This window comes from Convolutriloba macropyga, chromosome 2, assembly GCF_964194025.1.
Source record: "Convolutriloba macropyga chromosome 2, txConMacr16.3, whole genome shotgun sequence".
Lineage (NCBI taxonomy): Eukaryota > Metazoa > Xenacoelomorpha > Acoela > Convolutidae > Convolutriloba > Convolutriloba macropyga.
Genome location: NC_134469.1, coordinates 77,338,933 through 77,364,208, shown reverse-complemented (window position 1 = coordinate 77,364,208; position 25,276 = coordinate 77,338,933). Strand labels below are relative to the sequence as shown.

At 32.7% G+C, this 25,276-nt stretch overlaps 1 protein-coding gene across 2 annotated transcripts in view; it reads right to left on the bottom strand.

Annotated features, from left to right (window-relative positions):
* Positions 1–9,329: 9,329 nt before the first annotated feature.
* Positions 9,330–25,276, bottom strand: part of LOC142335479 (uncharacterized) — a 31,180-nt gene continuing 15,233 nt past the window's right edge. For both annotated transcript variants that reach the window (XM_075384004.1, XM_075384003.1), the window contains exons 4-9: positions 23,536–23,692; positions 22,388–22,519; positions 21,670–21,906; positions 18,352–18,395; positions 12,206–12,457; positions 9,330–9,670 (exon numbers count right to left, since the gene is read on the bottom strand). In XM_075384004.1, the coding sequence (XP_075240119.1) occupies positions 9,437–9,670; positions 12,206–12,457; positions 18,352–18,395; positions 21,670–21,906; positions 22,388–22,519; positions 23,536–23,692 (1,056 nt within the window). In that variant the 3' untranslated portion in view covers positions 9,330–9,436. The remainder of the gene's footprint in view (positions 9,671–12,205; positions 12,458–18,351; positions 18,396–21,669; positions 21,907–22,387; positions 22,520–23,535; positions 23,693–25,276) is intronic.

Genomic DNA, 25,276 nt, shown 5'->3' with positions numbered 1-25,276 from the left:
TTTGCATTGTATTTATGTAATTGTAATTGACTATAAGCGTATTTGAGGTCTATGGTTGAAAACCATGCTTGTTGGCCGTTTTTGTGTCTGTGAGATGTTGTGATATTATATATCTTAGCAATTCTATGTTAGACATTTGATATTCATTTTTATGGATTGGTTTGTTGAGTGCTTGAGAATCAGATCCGAAATTTTTCAATTGATCTTTTTTCAGTGTAAATACTATTTGAGATATAAAAATTTCCTCTGGTCAGCTAGATAGCATGTCAATGTGTCCTTTTTTGTAGATGATCTAATTATTTAGTAACTCTAGGTTGTAAGTTAATGTGAACGCGATGACCTTTTTGGTTCTTTGCTGTTAACTTTGGATGAAACTTTGACTTAACGACATTTGTCTTTTACAGGCCAATTCTTGAAACCAGATTGGGAAATAGCGACGCCATTGTCTGGTTTACTTTGCATATTAAATTATCAATACTGTTAGCGCATTTACTCCAGTTTGCTCGTTGTTGCACCATTGCCAGTCCAAGACTACTGATAATATCTCTTCCAATCATGAGTTTGTGTTCATCTTCTACAACTTTTAGACGAGCGTCTTCACAGATCTAATAATTGTAGACAACGGTAGTTGCAATTTTGCCCAGGACGCTATTCGATTCATTGAAAAATATTCTGAGGTCTCTTTCACATTTTGTGGTGATCCATCGTGCAGATGACGTTCTTTTGAGAATTTTATTAGCCAAAGCTTATGTGATTATACTACACGCATTGACAGAGTCAATCATCGAGTTTGCGAAGATTTATTCATATTAGACTTTTGCGTTATGGGGTTTGAGATTACATAGTTAGATTCGTAAACTTGATCGTAAAATTGTTGGTAACTAGTTATGTAAATAACAGATTCCTTGTCATCACTTTTAGTGTTGATTGTGTCAATCTGATTGATTTTCATTTGTGGAGATTGCAGCGATTGGGGCAGTGATTTTTTGGACTTTTGACAGTTTTTGGCGAATTGACCCATTACTATAACTCCGCAATTGATGCATTTCTTGCCTTTTGCGGGACAAATTTGACAATGATTATGACTCCAACGATTAGCGCGAATGGCCACAATTATTGCAAATACTAGTGTATTGATAGTTTTGAGGAACAGCTGCGTAGCGAGTGAAGTCTTTGCGCAGTGTGTTGTGCAATTGCAGCCCTAAAAATTGTTAAAATACATTACTTACTGAGCATTTGTATTAAGAGTTTGGTTAATCTTTTGCTGATTTTGGGCCCCCATCTCCATTTGGACTGCAATTTCAAGTGGTTTTGTTGGTTTTACTCTCTCTTTGAGAAGTTATTTTTGGTTATTGTAATCCAATATGAAGGCGTTTCGAAGGCGTTTCGAATTAGTGTCGTTTCTTCACCTCCCAGGATCACAATTTTGAGGAGAAAATAACAAAGCGAACATAAGTTATGTTAAGATTTTTTATGAAGGAGTGTTCCTTCACCCGCCAAATTTCTTTCATCGACTCTATTTCTATGAGAAAGTGAGGATCTTTGCTCTTAAAGATTCTACGGCCCTCTGTCACAATACAGAGATAGAGAAGCGATGATGCCTTCTGCTCACAATGTTTGCAAGGTTTATCGCCACAAAAAAACCTATCTCGTCAAATTTCTCTCATCTGTTTTGCTACGTCGCCTTTAGTTGTTCATTGCAAACTTTTCTATCGCGTTCAGTTGCCTGGGTGTTTTTCTCCACTGCTTCCTCATACACAGGTTCTGGTGGATTTATTAACATTGTGGGTGGTCCGTTGAGCAAGGTCTCCAATGGTATTCCTTTTTTGACCAAAAAGGCCAATTTCCATTGTTGCGTCCAATTGTTCCACGAAAGGGTTGATGTGTTGGTTGCCTTCTCCCAGATGGCGTCGATGTGGAGGGAAGTCCTATCAGAATCAACTGCTGACTGCGCCATTTTGTTCTTATTTACTAGCTATTTGTCAATTGAATCACTATCGTATATCAATTGTGTGAACTGGACATTTGCGTTGCGATTGCCAAATTTTAGAAATTGACTATAAATTCCACCTTAGGAATTGGTAATTCGCCAAGCGAATGACTAATCTGCTCTAAAGCTTATTTTTGAAAAACGGTTAAGTAACGTGAGTTGCAACTTGTTTATTTGAGCACAATGAGAAGAATGAATTAAGATTTAAATAAAATTAGGATTAGGAGGAAGTTAAAAGATCGTATCTTATTCATGCATTAAAGAGGAAATCAGTTTTGTTTACATGCATGAACAGACAATTCCCTGTCTAAAAAGTGAACAAGTATTAAATGAAGGTCAGATGACTGATGACAGTATTTGAACTAAATAAACTGCCCTTGAAATTGGGGAAAACTAAACAAGAAATAAATATGGTAATGCAAATTCTAATGACAAATATTCAAATCACTTGACTGTGATGAAGTCGCTGGAAAAATTGTTTATTAGCGGAGATCCGTGTAACTCTTCGAGCTCCACGCCAAATGGTTGGTCTCATTCAGAAGAATCACCTTCTTAAACTACCCTTTTCCAAGTTTTGAAAATTGCATTCGGATCTATTCTTTTTCTCAATACTACATAGATCTATTATATATTTTATATAGTAACGTGCTATATAACAACACATAAATAGCAATGGGGGCAAAACAGAAAAGATCGGAAAAATCAATAAATCAGAAAAAACATGTTTTCGGTAAGCTCTATTAGTTCGAGCATATTATCATATTTGATCTTTAACCAGTTCACACTTATCACAGTCTGCTTTTAACAATGATATCAATTAGTCATTTTTTCTACCTTTTCTCTAAATCGCGTGCATAACAACATTTCAATTCGGATTAAAGCAATATCATTTTTGGTTTAACAAATAATTTGCATTCATTAATTTGGCGTTTTTCAGTTCGCATTTTTTTGATATTTTTGTTTAATAACTGAGCACAAAAAATCCTCATGCTCATTCTATTCTCAAATTCATTTTATTCTTAAATGTTAATAGGCTCAAATTTTTTTCCATAGCAGCCTCCAGCACATTTTTTTCATATTGAACAAAAGACTAAATGAGAGTTCTCAAGTTGATTTAATTTTACCCCTTGCGTTTTCATCTATATTAAATAAAGAATTTTTGAGATTCCCAGAGAAACTAAAAGTTCAGAAAGAGGATCAATTGAAATTTTTTTAGTTGAAGTTTATGATATGGTTATTGACTGAGCTATTCGTCAATTGAATCACAATCGTATATCAATTGTGAGAATTGGGCAATGGCGGTGCGGTTGCCAAACTTTAGAGATTGAATTTGAAATCCACCTTAGGAATTGGTTATTCGCGACGCGAATGACTAATCTGCTCTAAAGTTTAATTTTCAAAAGCGGTTGACTAACTTGATTTGCAACTTGTTTATTTGAGCAGAAATGAATGAATTAAGATTTAAACAAAATTAGGACTAGAAGGAAGTTAGAGAGATAATAATTTATTCATGCGTTAAAGAGGAAATCAGTTTTGCTTATATGCATGAACACACAGTTTCCTGTCTAGAAACTGAATAAATGTTAAATGAAGATTAGATTACTGATGACAATAGATGAACCAAATGAACTGCCCTTGAAATTGGGGAAAACTAAACAAGAACTAAATACGATAATGCAAATTCTAATGACAAATATCGAGTTCGTATGACAGTTTATATAACAAAAGTGGGAAACGAAAAATTAGCGTAGTTCGAAAAACTAAAGCCCTTTTGGCGTGTTGTTGAATTTAAATCATATTTAATTTTTGTGACATTTGTTTGCTCAATTTTCAATTTTGTACAAATTGAAGTAAACCAAAGAAGAGATATTTCGTTCTTTCTTTCCAAGGTTTAAGTTTTAGATCGACAAAAAAGTAGTTTGTTTAAAAGATGTTCATATGAAATTTGAGTTTTCAGTTGGCATTTAGCTCACTCTGATGACTTTTGGAGTGTTTGTATGATCAGTCCATGCTTCAATCATTTTTGGACCAATTGGAGAAAATATGTGCAAAAATAAGATTAGATGAGAAGAGCTCGCAAGTTTGAAAAATACGTTAAATTTGCAAAAAATCCCAATTCTCAACTTTTGTCCTAATGGAAGCAAAAAAAGACTACTAAATGAGTCCAGTCAAATTTTCTATTAACTCAAACAAACGGTCAACTGTAACCCAGTTTTATGCTGGATTTAGTTTTTCATTTGAATTGTCAAGAGTAGTGAGCAAAAAAAATTATAAAGTCCTTAACATTTTTCTCAAAAGTAAAGGCTTTCTGTAAATCGGTCTCAACTATCCCTTATTTGTAGAAATTTGTGAAATTTAGTAATAGCAGAACTTCACTGCTTAATTTTTTTGGTCTTGTAAACAATATTTATAAAGCAACTAACGAGAAAATGAGATAAAACCATAAAAATAACAACAAAAACAAAGTCAAGAGTTCAGTAATATTTTCTCGTCAGTAAGCTGATGGAGTAAGAATCAATATTTGTAAATTTTATTACGTATATATTATTCCGTTGCAGGTTTTAGCTAAAGTTCGATCGGGATGTCATTACTGAAACAAAGTTATATTGTAAAACCAAATAAAACGAACTAATAGGGCAAAATTTTTTTATATATATATATATATATATATATATATATATTTATATTTATATATATATATATATATATATATATATATAATTTTAATGACTTTATAGACATAAGTTCAAAAAAACGAGGCAGCTATCGATTACAGACAAAAAGTAAGCTAATTAATATAATATGGGAAGGCCAATATGGTTGTTTTTGGCTAACGCTTCATTAACAACAAACGAAACCTGTCATTAATGAAATTGTTCAACAAAACGAAAATTAAACTAGATACGAACAAGAACTCCTGATACATATGGTTATGAATAATAGCATGACAGAAATTATAAAAATTGCAGGTAAAAGTTTACCAATTTTTCAACAAATGGCATTAATGCCATGAAGAACTGTAACTCCCCTCAGAGAGCCTGAGGCAATGCAAAGAGACAAACTACCAAAACTAGAAAATTGCATCAGACATATAACATTTGAATAGCATTCAAGAAAAAAAATAGTGAAAACAGAAGCCAAAATTCAGCAACTGAATATGCTCTCTCGCACAGCCCAAAGATTTGCTGAAAAACACCAATTGCTCACTCAAATTAGAAAACAGTTTCAAAAACCGATTCTTCACACCTACTCCTACCTAATCAGAAAGTGAAAAATTGAAAAACAAATTGAAAAACAAATTGACTTTGAAACGAAGACAATTTAGCAATATAGAGAAGACTGGAGGAAAGAATGTTATTATGTTGGATTAAAGTTCGGAGTACATCACACCAGACGATTCAAATTACTCGTGCAGAGCTTAAAAAACTCAAACATTAACTCTAACATTTGAGATGAGAAAACATTCGACATGAACACCTCATAAAAAAACGAGCAATAAGCTTTAATCTTATCAATGCCACATGAAATTTAAATTTTCCGTGTTGAAGTTTCTATGATTTCATACAAGGATCATATATGATTTCATACTGTCCATAGTTGATTTCTTTGTAAGATCCTTGTATGAAACCAAAGAAATCATATATGATCCTTTTATGATTACCAAGAAACCATATATGATCCTAGTACGAATACCAAAAATCATACATCTATTTATTAAAAATCTTTAACCATTTATGTTTTTTTGTTTTTATTCGGTAGGGCATCACCTATATGATACCCTGGCATCACATTGTGATCCGCCAAAAGACCCTAACGTACAATATCAATTGCAAATTGGGCACAAAGTAAAAGAGTAAGTCCAAACAGATAAAAAAATTATTGACATACTCTGAAGCCAGTCTATACATATGAATGCTCATTTATAAAAAAAAATTAATCAAGAAAAAAAATGCATATCACGTCGAATTCATTTTCTGAATACGTTTGAACCACAAGGTTATTCTTTTAGCGCACACAAAGAATCAAATGTGGATTGCAAATGCGATATAATAATTTATTAAGTCCTCTCACTACATTATACGAAAATTTGTGGCGCAAGTCAATGTATTGTGTGTCATATATGACCTTGAATGATATCCAAGAAATTTTTTCATCTTCAATGGAAAATCAAAATTATACAGTTTTTAGTCTTTGAATTTTTTTGTATGACCCTTGTATGAATTTTAGGAAATCATTTATGGTCCTTTTATGACGAGCAAGAGTTCATACAAATCATATATGACCTAGTATGATCACTAAGAATAATATATGATCTAGTACGAAAACAAAGAAAGTTGTATGGTCGTTGACCCGGGTTGCGGAAAACATTTTTGCCGAACTTTTTAAATCTTTATATTATCATTATATTTGGTAGGAGAAACAAGAAAAAAGATTTATATGTTTGTGTTTGGAAGTATAAAGGACTTTAGTTTTCCAGAATTGAGCTCTCAAATCAATGTTTTTTGAATACAGACTAATTTTTTGAATTCAGTCTAACAGAAAAAGTGGTTGGCAGATTTTTGCTTGTGTAGCAATTGTTTCTCCTACCAAATATAATTGTTACAGGTTATTTCCAACGTGAAATAAAGGTTTACTAAGTTCGGCAAAACTGTTTTTCGCAAATTTTAAATTCAAGTGGCATTGATAAGATTAAAGCTTATTGCACGTTTTTTGTGATTAATTTGAGACGAAACTTAAAAAATTAACTTTGCGTTTGAAAAATAAATTTGGTCTCATATGCAATAAAACATCATATGAATGAAATTATTGAGCATTTGAAATATAACTGCTGTTACAGTCAGTTGAGTCACCATCCTCCTCTCCTGACGACCCATGAACTCCTCTTCCCCCTCCTCCGTTTCCCCCTACTCCTTCCACTCCGAATAAGCCATCCCTAAACACCGTATCCCCACCCACATCTACCTCATAGTCACTATCACCCGAATTCCAAGTGCTGTCGTAGCTGTCACTCATTTGGCGGGAATACCCCGGGTCCTTCTAAAGAAAGAAGCCCAGCTTTCCCGTGAAACGAAACTTAATTGAAATGTCTTGATAAACATCCTGATACAATTTTTGGCAAGAACCTGCGGACATGTCCAAACGTTCATGATCATTACAGTTTTAAGGAAATTTTTACAAATTATATATCAATTCATGTCAAGATTTATTATGAGAAACAAGCTGAGCAAAATTTTATTAGGCGTCACATGTTTTGTCGAAAAACTCGAGATCTTGCATTTCATGGCAAGATGTATCAATTCAGATTCACACAGGAGGCAAAACACTATTAATTGCGGAAAATGCCTAATCATCAAAAGATTTTTCGTTAACCATTAAAACGCCTTAGAAACAGAAAATTGATCATCAACAGATCATCAATACATTTTTCGTTAACCCCTTAGAACCAGAACAATGATTCACTGCAGCTAGGGCCAAGGTTAGGTCAGGGTTATTTTTTATCATTATACACGACAAAACATGCAAAGACAAAACATTCCTGTATCTTAAAATCTTCAGACTCTCACCGACATTCTAATTATCTTCTTAATTGAGAGTATTTGGCAGTTGAAAAATTTAGATAAAAGAGTGACCTGCTGGTTGCATTACTGGTAAAAACAGACCCTCAATTTAATTCCAATTCTCTCTTATTTCAGACAAGTGAATTTCACTTGTGAAATCTTGAGCTACACTTACACAAATTCGTCAGTGGTCTCCACAAAGGGCTTTTGGAGCCATTTCGTAAACAAGACTTATGATATAAAATGGCCTAATCAGACAGAAATTTCTCAGTAGATATAACATAGCATGAAAAAGCAAACTTACATTCTTTAATTCCAATAATTTCTGCACATTCTTCATACATCTGGAAGAAATTTTCTGAATATAATGCATATCGATAGTTTCCCTACAAAAATGTGAAAAAACTAAAAAAAATAAATTATGTTATTTGAAATTTTTTTCTGATTTAAATTAACGTAAATTTGGCAAAATTTCAATTCAACAACACTGTTAAAGATTGCAAAGGTAAAAATTGTGTTCTTGGTAGTCAACAAAGATTGTGTCCGCAGTTTTTAGGCGTGTAATTAGGTAAAAATAAAAAAAGTGGACTAAAAAGCTTATATCGTTCCATTTTTGATGAAAAAAGTTCGCAACAATTGTAGCCGAAAATTGGATCAAGCAGTTCAACAATAATATTTTGTTTTTATTGAGGTAGAGGTAAAACCAAAAATACTGCTATTTTTCAATTTTTAACACAAAGTTGACAGACAATTACGTAAATATACGGAGAAAGTGAACAATAACAGCGAAAAGCAGTCAAAGGTTCACAAAGTGTTAAACCTCGATAACTCCGTGGAAAAAGCGAAAACCGCAAAAATCTTTTTGGTCATATGTTTTAAGTTGGACCGGCGTTCTAATGATACCACTCACAACCCTCTACGATGAATAAACCTGTCAACCAAAATTGAATGAACAAAAAAAGCCGTTCGTGTATATAGTTCATCCCCCACTAAAGTGAGTCGGAACAATAAAAACATCTTCTGTTAGTTCTGTTATTTAGATAATGTTATCACGTACAATTTTTAACAATTTGACTCTCACCACAGAGGGCTTTTAATTCCCTCACGTGATCTTTCATTATTAACAAGTTGAAACTATTGACTATTAAATTTATTTTGGCGATAAAGATCATTTAGAAAATACCATTATCACCATGGATCCGCAACAAGCTCATTCGAGCTCATAAAGAGCGGACCCTATTACAACTCTAAACCAGATAAAATTTAGTACCGTCTTGAAGTGTTTTAAATGGCATTCGCCTAATGCCCACAAAATTTCAATGAAAAAATTTTGCTTAATAGCTACAAAATTTTGTTGGCCTAATTGAGTTTTCGCAATTATTATCTTTCATATTAATTATTAACTTTGCCATTGACTTTCGTAAGGAGATGCATTCAAAAACGGTTTTGAAAAAGAATTGGTTTGACTGCTCAATCTGCTCACAAATATATCAATCTTACGATGGAATTATTATGAAATAGGTAATTTTGCTAGCAAAAACAAAATGCGGATGACTTTACATTTCTCAGGTTATATATATATATATATATATATATATATATATATGTATATGTATATGTGTATATATATATATATATATATATATATATATATATATATATGAATATATATATATATATATATATATATATATATATATATATATATATATATATATATGTATATATATATATAATAGTTGTTTTTATTAGATATTGTATTTATTGATAAATATTGGCGCATTCTAAATGTAACTCCATATGAAACGAAACTTGAAAAATTACTTTGTTTTTGAAATGTAACTTCATCTGCAATTAAGCGTCATTTGAAAAAAGAAAGTCAAGAAAATTATCGAGCATTTAAAATATAACTGCTGTTGCTATCAGTTGAGTCACCGTCATCCTCTCCAGAAGACCCATGAACTCCTCTTCCCCCTCCTCCGCTTCCCCCTACTCCTTCCACTCCGAATAAGCCATCCCTAAACACCGTATCCCCACCCACATCTACCTCATAGTCACTATCACCCGAATTCCAAGTGCTGTCGTAGCTGTCACTCATTTGTCGGGAATACCCCGGGTCCTTCTAAAGAAAGAAACTCAGCTTTCCCGTGAAACGAAACTTAATTGAAATGTCTTGATAAACATCCTGATACAATTTTTGGCAAGAACCTGCGGACATGTCCAAACGTTCATGATCATTACAGTTTTTAAGGAAATTTTTACAAATTATATATCAAGTCAAGTCAAGATTTATTATGAGAAACAAGCTGAGCAAAATTTTATTAGGCGTCACATGTTTTGTCGAAAAACTCGAGATCTTGCATTTCATGGCAAGATGTATCAATTCAGATTCACACAGGAGGCAAAACACTACTAATTGCGGAAAATGCCTAATCATCAAAAGATTTTTCATTAACCATTAAAACGCCTTAGAACCAAAAAATTGATCATCAACAGATCATCAACACATTTTTCGTTAACCCCTTAGAACCAGAACAATGTTTCACTGCAGCTAGGGCCAAGGTTAGGTCAGGGTTATTTTTTTATCATTATACACGACAAAACATGCAAAGACAAAACATTCCTGAATCTTAAAATCTTCAGACTCTCGCCGACATTCTAATTATCTTCTTAATTGAGAGTATTTGGCAGTTGAAAAATTTAGATAAAAGAGTGACCTGCTGGCTGCATTACTGGTAAAAACAGACCCTCAATTTAATTCCAATTCTCTCTTATTTCAGACAAGTGAATTTCACTTGCGAAATCTTGAGCTACACTTACACAAATTCGTCAGTGGTCTCCACAAAGGGCTTTTGGAGCCATTTCGTAAACAAGACTTATGATATAAAATGGCATAACCAGACAGAAATTTGTCAGTAGATTTACCATAGCATGAAAAAGCAAACTTACATTCTTTAATTCCAATAATTTTTCTAATCCACTTACATGTTTAATCGAATATTTAAAACACAAAAAACCCATTTGAGTATATAGTTCCTCCCCCCCCCCCCCTCAAGAGGGGTTGCAACAATTATCCCCTCTTCCATAATTGAGGTTCATTTATATAATCAATATATTAATTCTCATTTGTGGAAATCGCGAGATCTGATTGTTCAAATCGTCAAAACTTATTACTTTTGATTTTTGAAAACATTTACAATAATCCGTCAGTGTTTTCAACAAAAGGCGTTTGTGGACAACATTGACTTAAGTCCCTCAAAATATTTCAATCCAAGTCAATTTAGCGAACATAAGTGTTTTCCTCAGAATTAATAATTTAAGATTGCGTTTGAAATCCACCTAAACAAATCGGTCAATTATGCCCGATTTGGGGGGGTCTATAATGGCCACTAATGTTATTCAGAAATTAATAAAAATACTGAATCCGCAAAATATACTGAAATAATAAATAATAAATGACCAAAAAGTTGCACAGTTTCGTTGCATCAGATGCAGAACGCTTTGTATTTTATATTACTCAGAAGTAATGGTATTAATGGTATTTACTCAGCATTGTATGGTATATTAGGAATAAGTACTTGAGTGAACTTAATTGTCTCGCTTAAACGATTGTCTGCAAAAATAAAAAAAATCAATCGTTAATTTTCAATCTATTAACGACATTTAAAGAATATAAGAAGCTCAGAGTTGATTTTTCTGAAGGAACGTTTCAGCAGCAATAGAATAACTCCCGAGAAGCATGCATCGAAAATGGCTGGAAAAGAAAGCTGAACAAACTGCAATAAAAGTTTTGATTTTGATCAATCTGTTTTTGTTTAATAATACAAACAATTCAAAGATGTACAAATTTTAAATTTCTTTTTTTTATTTTAGATACTAATGGTAAAAAACTATTAAAAGATCATGTCATTGCCATGCTCATTGCGGACTTGGATCATCAATTGGATTTTATGTTCGAGAAAGTCGCGTCAAATGAATTAACCAAATGACTGAGATAACATTGAAAAGGTTTGGCTCCTGAAAATGGTCTTGATTCTCGAGAACAGCCGAAAAAGTTTGATTCTTGAAAATGCGTTAGATCCGATTTCTTTGCAAAAAACGGCATCATATTCTGCGCATTTGAGTCTCTCAGATCTTGAAATAGATAAAAATTCTGCTGTGAAAACATGATCTGGCATATATTTCTCTCATCTTCTATTGCGTGTGATCAATTAAAATTGGGACCAATCTGTGAGTGGAAATTGACTTCATTGTTTTGAAAATTTTGCTCATCTTATATTTTGTTCATATTCGTTTGCCTATCTTCTTGAAAACGTATTGTCTTCAATCCTCGGTTTCAGCCCATATTTATGCAAATAATTCACTGAAAGTTGTAGGATTTGTTGCGAATGAGCAACTTTTTAAAAAATTCAACACTTTTCAACTCACTTCTTCAATAAATTTCACACCTTACCAAAATACATTCAAAAACTTTTCAAAGCAATTGCAGCAAATTTTTTAGATTTCCAGTGGTTGCCAGCGCTTTTGGGCGCAATTTTCAGATCTTTTTCAGAAAAACTTCGACACGGGAAATGACAGAAATACTTAACCCTCGCATTTAAAAAATATATCAACAACTTCCAATAAATAGAAAGCATTTTTGATCATCTCTTCGCACCTGCTTCGTTGAAGTTGAGCTGACAAATCCACTTTCATTGTTGCGAGATGAGTATTTGCTCCGTGGGGCGTACAGGGCTGAAGTGCTTCCCACGCTCTTGTCACCATTGGCTCCTTTTCGTCTGTAGAAGAGAGCATCACACACGTGTCTGTACTTGAGGACAATATCACTCCACAAATCCTCTCTCATCTGTCTGTGTAACAGGACAAATATCACAAAGTTGCAGAACCCAGTCGCGTTGTTGCCGAAACCCTGATAAAATTCACTCACGAATATAAATGGTTTCTCAGCCGTTTAAACAACGTCTTGTTGATCTTTTTGTATGTTCCTATATACCCAGGTTGATGTGCCCAGACCGAAGTGATCTCTGATCAGACCATCTTCGAGAACATACCTGAACTACATGGTCTAGTGCTTGAACTACATGGTCTGGAAAAATTGTCGAGTGCATATTCGTCTGAGGAATGGTGGTCACTTTGTCTGATCAGCGGCCGTTTTGAGCGTAAACTAGTCTGATCAGAAAACATTTCCAGTGCAGTTTTTAATTTTTTTTGTATTTTTTACTCAGAGATGTTGGGTCTGCCAGAGGCAACAATACAGTAGTGTTCTGATCAGGGACTCATCTGGAATCTGAATCAGAACCAAGGGTTAATTGCTGAAAGCAATTAACGGTCCTCTTTGCCAATAATTTTGAGCAACTGTAGAACAAGAAATTTTTTCATGGAAAGCCTAATTTCATCTATTGGTTCAGAAAAATGCATCAATGTCTAACTAAACTAATTACTCTTTATACACGTTGGTTTGTTTTCTTTTCATTCTCATTTCAGCAAAAATCTCAGAGCCTGCTTTTCCTCAGTTGAAAATAATAGTGAAAAATGCGATATGAAGAGATTTATTCATGTTTAAAACCATTCTGTGATCAGGCTATTTCGCGCGCACTTGAGTCCAGTCAAATGTGATTTCAACTACCTTTGAGTCTGCTCAGAGGTGATTTCGAGTCCATTTGACTCTGATCAGACGCAAATTCGAGAGCACTTCAGTAGAATCAGCAATGGAGCTTGGTATATGTTTGCTTGGACAAGCTTAAATTTAAATTTATTCAAAATTCGTTATATACTTTGATATTCGTTACAATTTAATGTGAGCATTTAAAACAATTATCTACACTACACAACCGTTTATAAACCTTTTTTTATAAACTTTTTGTAAGTGGTTTGATTTTCTCAGGAACCATACGTTTAGAGCAGATTGTTTCTGCTGCCCGGCAAAAATAGATGATTGTGCTTTTTTATTTCGTTCCAACGAATTAAAAACTTGAACAACAAGTTTGATTATAGATGGTGTGAGTACTTTTGATTCGTTGAAGAAAGACAATTAAAAAGATCATCATCTAAGAAGACACGTCAAAAACGCTTAGCTCTACTTCTCCATTTAATGTTAAGAATCAATCCCCTCTAAAATTTGATCAGATCAAGCGTGAAAAGCCTGTCTCCTAATCCAAAATTTTTCAGAATCTCAGGGGCAAAGCTCCTCTGGGCACTTAAGAGGAATTAAGTTTGCATAATTCATGTAGTTTCTATTGTTCAGCAAACAGATTCAATTGTTTCTTGAAACTCATATATAATGCTCCGTAATGAAAATAACATATATGATGGAAATTGCGACAAATATCTCGACTGTAGAAAATTTTTTTTAACTCTTGCGTTTTTCCCGTGTATGGTTTCTTTCAAAAATTCACAGCAGAACTTCAGATCTTAAATAATTTGTTTCGATTTGTTTCCAGAAATTTTACCGCATCCTTAAAACCCAATGCATATAATTCCAAACCGTTCAAATGAAATCGTGCAATCTCTTTTCTGTGGCTTTTAATTGCATTTCTCGGGACCCCATTCCAGAAATTGTATCTTCATACTGTGTTCTGTATAGTTTTCCAGTGGGTATTTCGTTGAAAGATCCAGCATTTCGTACGGTGGAAATATTTTAAAGTTTGGAATAAAAAATTAGTGTATTTTTTTATTTAAGGGGAGATTTACTAGAGTGTTCTTTTTCTCACAACGTTGTTAAATGAGTAGAATTAAAGATTTTCCAACTTAATGATCCCCTCAGTTCCTTATTTTAAACGGTGCAACACTTTTAAAAATGAATAGAGTTGGTTTCGATTTCATTACTGGCATGAGTTTTCGATTAAAAAACTATACGATTAACTTTAGTTGTTTAATTGCAGTGTTCAAACAAGGAATCAGAGTAAAATAAGAAAATCCAGTGCATAATTGCATGCATTGAATTAAATTAGCGGTGGAAATGCTATTGAAATTGTACATTGCGAGCGTTTTTTCAAAGACAACTTTTAGTACCGCCGTAAGTCCGTTTTCTTTATTGCCTTAGAGTCGTCATAATTGTTCTGACCCCCACTGTAGTTGGGACAGAGGAACTATATACTCAACTGGGCTTTTTTTGTTCAGTCAATTTTGGCCGATCAATATGTTTATCGTAGAAAGTTGTGAGTGGTATCATTAGAAGGCACGTACATCCTAGAATGTGGATTTATGATTTCTTCTCCATTTTGTTTCTTACAGTGAGTTATCGACGTTGAAATATTTGTAAATAATCGAGTTTTCATTCACAATTTCTGTAATTTTCGCTAAAAGTTGGCTCGATTTTGCTAATAAAATTATAAAAGTGTAAAAATTTTAAATGATAGGATAGTTTTGTTTTCACTAAAGATAGAATAGCGCTGCTGAAATGCCTGATTGAAGTTTTTTGACAAAAATTTTTACTAAAATTTTCAAAATTCGAAATTTTTTCATCTAAAATGGCACAAGTTTTTCTTTTCCTGGTCTATTTTGTGTAAGTTTTCTAGTATTAAAGACCTAGAAACCGCAGATATAATCTTTGTAAACTCCAAAAGAGTGATACTTGAATAAAATTCTTCTAGAATTAAAATTTTGCTGTTTTCTTCCAAATTTAACTCAATAGTTAAACAAATTGCATTACTGTTTTTATGATTTTCGAAATATTTAACTTAACAAGTGTTCTGATTCACAAACATTTAGAACAACTGGGTGTATTTTTGCAACATTTGGAACAATTGGGTAGAATCAGGGATAGGTTTGATCTCATCATGGATTCTTACAATCAGAAACTTTATATATTTTTTGGCGCTGCCTTTATTTTTGAAAAAATTTTGCTTTTATTTTTTTTAATTTTTAATTACTGACATAATTCTCAACATGTGACCTTTACCATTATTTGGAAATGTAATATAGAAGTAGATATAGATTGTTTTCAAAGAAAACATACAGGTTCTTTTGGCTTTGGCAAAAAGTTTTAGTAAATTTTAATTGGATTATTAATTGGATTTAAAAAGTTTTGCCTTGATTTGTTATTCTTTTTGCAGTCCTATTTTTAATTTTATTTGATGACAGACCAAATCAATTTCTTCAAGAGGTTTAATTAAACCTATAAAATGACTTCGGGTATTATCTTATGTCTCTTATGGCATTGAATATAACTGTTTTAGGAAACTTTCATTTTTAAACTTTTTTTATCACTTTCTTTACCTCATGTCTGTCAATTTTTAGTTTATTCAATGGTCAAACTTTCTTTCATATAAAACACAAACAAATCATTGTGGCGGTTTCGTTATGTAGCAGCCTCTTTGTTCTGATACTACGAGTTTTTATGCGATTTTTGTGATTATTTTTGTACATATTCATCCATTTTGCTGTTCTTTTTTGTTTCTGTGGTCAATTGTCACATTAATGAAAAACCAATCCAGAAAAAAACTATATAAGGACGCATTTAAAAACTTTTTTTGGTTTTATAATTTATGTTTTCAAGGGCTGCGACACCGTTCTCTAGATTGTTAGATTTTTTGCTATTATTGTCCTGTATTTGTTATTTGTTTGTCTTATGCCATATATTGCTAATAAAAGGTAGGTCTCAATGGCCCACTACAGGTAAATGACTTAACACAATAACAGCAATAACTGATATCTGAATATAGCTTTTAGTTTTACGGATCTTAATTCAATTTTCTTCGAAAATAGACGTTTAAAAATTGTAAAAATTCGTCAATTTTTCCCTTTTTGTTCTGTTTTCAGTTATTTTTTCGAGTTTTACAATTTGGTAAAATTTTGAAACTTAGCTTTCTTATTGACAGAACTTGTTAACGTTTTGATGAACCAAACAACAGTTTTTTTGTTCGTTGAACGTTGTTACTGATGGTATTAAAAACAGACGCAAATGAAGATTTAATTTTCTCGCAATTAAAATCTTATAAACTTAATGGCTTCAACTCTCTGGTTTCGTGAAGTTGTTTGTAAAATTTTTCAGTTCTGATTGTATTTATTTTTACTTTACATTATTATGACTTGGACAAAAAAATAGGCGTATTTAGTTTCCTAAGGCATTATTTTTTCAGTTGAAAGCTTATGTTTGTTTTGAGTTTTGAATTTATTCGTTCTTGAAAAAGGCTGCCAATTTTTGAGCTTTACGATTCTTATTGCTGTTAATTTGTCGCTTTATTTCCCTTTAGACAAACCAAGTTCATCATTTAGTGAACTACAATGTGCTCTTTATAACAGCCTCTTTTTTAAATGGTCTTTTTTTCTTTGTAATGCGATTTTTCAAAAAGTTATTCCTTATTCTTGCATGTTTGCCCATTGTTTAGATTTTTGTTTTCTTTTCACAGTATCACAATAGTGGTCGGGCCGTTCTGTTGCCGTTGCGAATTTTTATTGTTCATAGGGGGAACAGCTGATGGTCTAAAATTGGCTGGGAGACCATTTTCGTGCAAATTTTGGATTTTTATTTCTGCCTTCATTTGTCCTTCTTCGTGTAGTCTTATGGCATATTCTGGATAATGAAAGTTCTCATTTGCTTTCTATGGAGATATAAGTGAATTTCTCAATGATTTCAGTTGATATATAAGGTCTTCAATCAAATTGTCATTAATTTTTTTCCATTAAGAAACATTTTTTTTAAACTTTGCCCTTTTGCTCTTTTCTTGTCGATTTGTTATCAAGTCGCCATGAGTGAGTCTCGCGTTTTTTCCAATGAAGTACGGGTTTAATTTTCTTTAGTATAGATTTTATCTGAGGCCATTTTGATTCGGCAAAAAATTTATTAAAAGAATGGACTACGAGTTTTGGTGGTAATTAATATTTGTATTTATTTGATTTTTATCGCCGTCTTTTCTGGTAGTCACATCAATGACAGGTCACATCGGCCCTTTAAGGTATATTGTTTTATTCGTTTTCGTTTGTTGAGCGATACAGTATTTTTTATCTCCTCCTCATTTGGTAGACAGTTAAGTGAAGAATGTAGATAAGCGTGGTCGGAACATTATGCGCGAACGCACAATACCGAGCCTTCTTGCTGTAATGACAATTCTTTTATTTTAAAGCCAGTTATCTAGAAGGAATTAGCGAAGTGATGTTTTTCAGTTTCATAAAAAGGAGTGGCAAGATTACTGTTTTTCGACTGAACTTAGCCTGGATTATTCCAAGTTAAACAAATCAGTTGATTTAGCAAAGTATTGATTTGAATAAAATTTCCGAATAGCCTAAATAAATATTGCTGACTCAAGAATTCAACAGTTAGTTTTTCTAGAAAAATATTCCAATTTTTTTTATTAAGATCAAATTCTTGCTACTCTTATTCAAAAACCCATAAAGGATGATTAAGAAATGAGGTGAAGGAACTTTTCATGGAATGGAATGAGTACATTGAGCCAGAAATGAAAAAGATGATCCTGGCCGAGACTGGATGCTAATCTTGCAAAATCTTGCGAGATTCTTTCAAAAAGATGTTAATCTTGCCAAATTTTGCAAGATTCTTGCAAGATTATCCGAATTTCAAACCGCGAAAAAATAAGTAGTTCGTGTGACATAAAATCTATTCCGATTGTTCTTTCTTAGTAGCAAAGTTTATGGCTAATGGTTACTTGGATTGCATTTTTTCTTCTCCTTTTATTAGTTAATTGGATCTTGTGAGATTAACATCCGAATCCGACTCGAGAACCACACTTTAACAATTTGAGTGAAACTGTAAGGTCTCATAAGAAGTTGTAGCATTGGCATTTAGAAATCTTATTAAAATGTTTAGAATATGAAATGATGCAAAACTTTCAGCAATCTACGTACGTGCATAAATGAGAGAAAATCTGATGCCGCGTGATTCATTTCATCTAAAATATAAATTAGTTGATATTCTGAAATGTTCCAGCTTGCACTAGAAATTGGAGTTGCTGTGACTCTTCTTATCATTTTCTTAGATCTGAGCACTTTTTTTCAAGTTTTCAAAATAAAAAAAACAGTATTAAACAACACTAATACTAAAAAACTTTAGTAAAGTTTTTTGAAAATTATTAGCACTATCTTAACTTAACGAAATTCAATGAAAAATGAAAAAATTTTGCTTCAAATAGGTTCAAACAAAAACAATGAGAACTCCAATGAGAAACTTAAGTAAACAATTTGAGTATACGCTAGACTACTGTTTTGAAATATATCAGTTTAATAATGAATCGAAACAAGATATTCAATTCGAGTGAAACCAATAATTACGACTGTAATCTTATTTGTTTAATTAACTGTTTCTGGTGCTCAATTTTGAATTAAAAATACAAATAATGCATAATTTAAATGGACAACTGAATCATCGCAAAACTTTTAAACAGTTTTACTCGCATTGGATACAAAAATTGCCAAATCAAACCGTAACTAATACGGTCGCTGTAGATCCATTATTACAGAATTATAGATTTATTTCTTGACCAAATTGTTATCCTGAAGAATATAACTCTAATTTTCTCTAAAAACATGGAAAATTTGAAAGACTCTGACAATAGTGATACTATGGTGAACATCGAGAAAACTGCGGATAACTTAATCCCAGGAAAGTAATGAACTTGAGGGAAAATTGTCAGAAGGGATTATTTTTTTATTTCTGTGTTGGCACGCCAGAGCTGCGAAGTCCTGTGGTCTTTTAAAATGGGCCCACAGCGATAGCTAGGGCTCTTATTGGTCTTCCCTTTGTTTTTCTTACAATCCATAAAATTTGGATTTTATAGGTGTGCTGTCTTTTTTTAAGATCTGTTCACACTTATTTCAGCTTTTTCACGTCAATGAAAAGTCAAATTAGCGTGATGATTTCACTTACGCTAAAACAGTAAAGGGAGCAAAAAGTTGATCTGGTGTAAGGCGTGATTTTTTATCTAACTACTTTTAAAGTGGATTGAGAAATTGGTGTTTGAATAAATCTTCAGTTTTCAGAGGAAACTTTTTTCACGTGGGTAAAATTAACTTCTGTTTTCAATGTTTCTTCTTTTGAAAGCTTTTAAATTGATACCTATGTCTTCTAATTGCTCCTATTTGCAATTGCTTGAATTCATTAATGGGCAGCTATAACATTTCATTACTTTGACACTATTTGTAGTCATAAAAAAATCATTGAAAATTTGAACTTCCTCCCTTTTTAAATATTCTCATCGCTTATTATAGCTAAATACACCTCTCATCTGCTGATAATAAGATATAAATGAGGCTACTTAATGGTTTAACACATAGCTAGTGGTTTTTATGACTTTGAGGTATATGTTCTGACAAATTTTTAGTGGATTTTTGAGCTCCTCGTGTTTTTGTTGAAAATTTTGTTGTCATATCATTAGCCACATTAGGAACAGGTTTTATGGGGTCTTATTAGAGATTAAATTGATTCTTTTAAATTGTTCAGCTTAAGGATATTGATTTCTTTGACTCTGAGACTAATTGTTTTCATGAAATGTCGTTTTTTTTAACTTTGGATAGTTTTGTTTTTGCTTTGTCGTTTTACCTCGTGGTTAAATTAATCACAAGTCCCACAAGCTGCTAAAAATGCTTACATCAACAGCGTGAACCGTCTCAGGTCATAGCTGTTGCATTCTATGAATTCTACGCTGTTCGTTTTCAAAAAATAATTAAGAATCTTTGAATTTTGAATGTATTTGTTTTACATAATGCTGTCTTATTACTTATTCTCAGTAATGAGAGCTAACAAAGATTTGTAATGTAGATTTCCTTAATTGAAAAAATTTTACAGCTAGCTATTAACGCTCTTTTTTAAACTGTTACTATTCGAAAAATATAAGCGATTTTTTTTAAATTTTCGCAAAAAACTATTTTTTGTTTTTCTTGTATAGCCTCATTTATGACAAGTTTCATTGGTTGCCAGTAACAAAATGTGAGCCGCATTTGTTGCTTGAGTTGATAGCGGCCGCTTTTATGATTTTGACAATTTCTTTTTGACCAAAAAATTTTATTAGGTTTAATTTTTATTCTTTCGGCTTAGACTTTTTTGTTGTTTTTGTGATGGTCTTGTAACCTCTTTTCGTTTAAACCAGTTCACAAGAATGCTTATTGTCAATATTTCTTGTAAAATGTAATTTTTATTATTATTGCGTTTTATTATCATAGTTTATTATTATTCCTTTAAAACACTAGATCTTGAAAGACAATTTTTTCTAATTGATTCTTATTTTTTTGCTATTTTCGCAAAGAGTGTTATGGGTTTTTTGCCCGAGTAAGTTTGATAATGCTGAAAAAGTGTTATGTGTCAGGTCTTTCGTTAACTCATTTAATTGCATTCTAATATAGGACATGTCCTGTTTTTTTATTTCGGATTCAAGAATTTTGTTTCGATCATATGACAACACGATCACTCAAAATCTGCTTTGTGTTCATTCTTTCTGTCAATTTTATTTCAAGCAATTTCATCTGAATTGCGTGTGTGGCAGCATTTTTTATTCTCAATTGAGCGGTGTTTTTTGTTCTTTTGTGTGATTAAGTCTTTGGTCACACGTGGCTTACATCACTCTCAAAACTGACTTCCTCACTCTGAAACTGGACTATCTTTACATCTTTAAATCAAAGAGAAAAGGTTAAGTGTGTGTGTGTGTCACTCTAATTGAAGGTTATTTACAAACCAGCTAACAAAAACAGCAATAAGTCATAAGTTATACAGATTCTTAATCAAAACAGAACAACTCTGCATTTTATGAAGAGAAGAGATTTCTTTTTGCTCTGTTTCTTAATCTTTTTGAAACTCCAGTCTATGCTGTTGTTGTGGCTATTGTCTGGCAACCTGCCAACTATGTTTTTCAATTTTTTGCTTGACCGATTCTTCGTCCAACACTTTTTGAATTTTTGTCCTCAAAAACGGGATAAACTGGTAACGCTCGGAGGGCATTAAGTGGCCGAGCAGCTATCCTTAGTTTCTAAGTTAGCGATTCACCGAAAGTGTTTTAAGCAGACAATTTAAGGATACGAAGGGTGGTCCTTAGTTTTGAAAATTTGGCTTCCCTCATCAAATTATGCCAATAATCGCTGCTTAGAGAAACGCAACATTTGATTTTTAAAAACCTGTAATTTAAATTAAAGTTATTATTCTGGAAAAATGTCCACAAGTTTAAAAAATGAACTAACGTGTGTCATGTGCCAGAAGGACGTATGAGCGAATAGTGCCAAAAATGTAGCAGAAGAAGAAGACGATTGGAGTGAGCAAGAGTCGTTTGTAAAGAGCCTCGACTGCTTCGAGAGTGTTGAGCACTTCCACACTGGCACCCCTGTTTCTGCTCATCCTTTGTTTGAATTTCAATACCACTACTAATGATACATAACACACCACCAATATCGCCTCAGTCATCAGTTCCCAGAATTTACCTGAAAGAACAAAATCTTGGCAGCGGATTAGACAACTTTTCCTGTTTTTTATTGCCTTTGTCCAAGCAGTGTACTGGCCAGAAGGGCCAAAATTATTTCTCATTGATAAAATGTTCCAGAAATTTTTGGATGAAAAATTGAGGGTCACTTTAATGGTACAGATTAAATCAGCAACCTTCTGCCTTTTATCCCGGCAATACTGGATTTCGAATCTAAATAGCACACTAAATTACTGAACAAGATTTTCAAGACTTAATAAAAAATATTTGTGCATGAAAAATTAGCACTTTTGAGCTTTTGTCATATTTTTTAAAAGAATTTTTAAGTAATTAATATATTTCTTACAAAAGGCGACGGTTTCGGCGGAAAAAAAACAGAACTGTCTAACGGTTTATTGTTATATAGGTACGAGTGTTCGCACTTTACAGTGGCTAGTTCGTAGAAAAAGTAATGTCCTATACATTATTTTAAAGCGTATTACCTGCAATAGTTTGCCACAAGAATTCTGTATGTTTGGATGAATCCGTGTTGTTGTTGATCTGTCTAAGCCAACACCACCCCCCAGTTGTGCATGTTGAGAAGCCATACAACCCTTTAGCTGCCACTGCAGTAGCTTAACAATAAACAACAAAATAAGCAGATTGCAATTCCAACCACAGACTTACATAAGCTTGCATTGAAACAAACATATAAGAGACTCTAACTGTTCAGGTACATTATCTTAACTATCATAAATTTTAACCAGTTTTGCTTACTGTCACTCATGTCCACGCACAATTACATCTGTAATTTTGAAACATCTGATGGGTCGTCAAAAGTGCTGACATTCTCGAGTAAATTTTAAGATAAAGTGCACATTTTGCGAGGTAATGACATACTTGAGTAACTTGCATTTTCTCTCTTGTTTCGCTACAACCTGCTAAAACCACCAAAACCATCAAAATTTACCTCGAGAACAACTAAAAGTTCAACCTACTTCTGCCGAGAAAGTTTAAAAATTAACGTATTAGTACCTCAAAGTTAATTAAAAGCTAAAATGATTATCGATGAATTAAATTGTTGTCAAGTCGAAATTGGGGTAATACCCCTAAAATTGAGGTGAAGTAGGGGCCAAGTTCAGATACGTTTATAGATGCTCATTTGAAGTCACAATAGAGTGAGGTTGTCTTCACGATCTCACAGCCTTGGAAAAAATAAAGACACATGCCAAATTCTTCTACTTCGCAGAAAAAGATCACCGAAGTAATAAAATTAACCAGAGTAAACTTGGTGACTGTTACGAATTTGGACTCGAGGAAAGGTCGAGAGTAATTGGATGAATGAAAACTATATCATTCTCCCAATTCGGCTGTTTCCTCATTTTTAATTCTCCAAAAATAACGCTAGGCCAAGTAACACCAAGATTCTAAGACCATCATATGAGTTTGTGCTACTCATTTATCGACTCAATTCATATTATCGACGCATTTCATATTCAAGTTGTGTATTTCAACGTTACATGACATGTTATCTCTATCAGGCTAAAACAGGCTAGAATTGGTTTATTTCTGTTCAAAAACGACCAATAAAGTCATCTTTTAAGCAGCATTTTTGACAAATGCACAATTGTATGTAAACTTGATAACTAACTGACGGAGATTGGCACAAGGAATGCAAGAGTGTTGATCGTCCAGTACAAACTCTTGCTGGGTCGATTTGACCACGTGATTTGCAGCATCAGAATGGCCAACCCAGAGTTGAATATGAAGCTTGAGATGGAGAAAAAGTTGCTGAAGAATCCTTGAATCTACACAAGCAAACAATTTCTTCGAAAGCGAGAGTTATTGATAAGAGATTGTTGGTATTCATAAACAATTTATCGGTTTTCAAAGAAAATATCGAGAACTTTGACAAAATTATGATTAGAAAAATTACTCTCAGCAGCATTACACTAGTTTTCAATCGAGCAAATTTTGCTAGAAATCGGTATTTACCCGATTAAATTTAACTTTTTACTCAAAAACAAACCCATAATATAATGTTGTCCAAGTCAACTGTACCCTAGCTTAACAATTATCTCAAACGACATTGATAGTTCGCTTCATTGATATGGCAGTGATTTCGAACTCAGATCCTTTTTGTGAGCGTAATTAAAGTATTGTTTTTTAAGATAGATTTTAATAGCTTTATTTTAATAGCTTAAAGCACGCAACTGTGACAGAAGTAGCTCTGTATCGCTTCACTTTCTTCATTATATGTTTTTTTCTGAATGACCTAGCTCAAAGTTCACTCTGAATGAAAACTGATTAAATTTTGCTAAGTCGTTACTAATGGCGTAAATGTTCCAATGAAATGGAGATTGGAAGTAACTGTTACCCTAGTTTTTTTTGGTAAGACAATTTTGGCCGCTCCATATCTTTTGCGGACAGATATGTGTGTCAACATTAAAAAAGTCTTGAATCGGTTACAAAACAAGGGGCTCATTAATGTGCGTTCGCACATGATGTTCCGACCCGAGCTTATCAACATTCTTTACTTAAATGTCAACCATATGACGCTATAACAAAAACAGATATTTGAAGTTAAAACAATCGTTACACAATCTAACCACGAATTGAATTTCATAATGCCATGCCTCATTATAGTGCCAACGAGGTCTGCCGTTAAAGAGACTACGAGAAAAAAAATAAACCACAAAGTTAGCAAAAACAAAAATTTCACGGCAAAAACTGAATATAAAAATTTAAAAGCACCTAGTAACCACGTCAAAATGCAGTCAGATAAAACCATAACTACACAAATTTACTTTCTCCAAACTATACATGAGATGGAATTTTTTTAATGAGACTAGGTAACAAGTTGACAAAGAGAACGAATAATGATGCGAACTTCAGAAATTTTTCAATATTTTTAAAACCAGGAAATTTCAAAAGTCTTGAGAAGCATTCGCTTTCAAATAAATAAACCTTGACAAAATAATAAAAAGTCATTATGACACCAGGTAGACCTGTCTTTGGTTAGACTAAGCCATAGAAACGGACTAAAGATGCAGAAAAACTCCAAAAAATTCAAACGATTGGGAAAAACACAAGTTATTGATACCATTTAAGTCATTAGCTTTTATCTGAATATTATGTACTTTAATTTAATTGTTATTTCTATTATTTCAGCTAAAATATTTATACTGAGATTTTAACTAAGTTTACCTGGGCCACATTTGAAAACTATTGAGATCTTTTATTACACGATTGTGTTGAAAGAAGAGAAAAGATTCAAAAAACTGACCACTCAAAAACCCTTTTTTAAAAGAGCATATTGTCCTACAAACAAAACGTTAGTGACAAATCAAATAAGTAGATATATAATTTTTGTTTGAAATACAACAAATTGG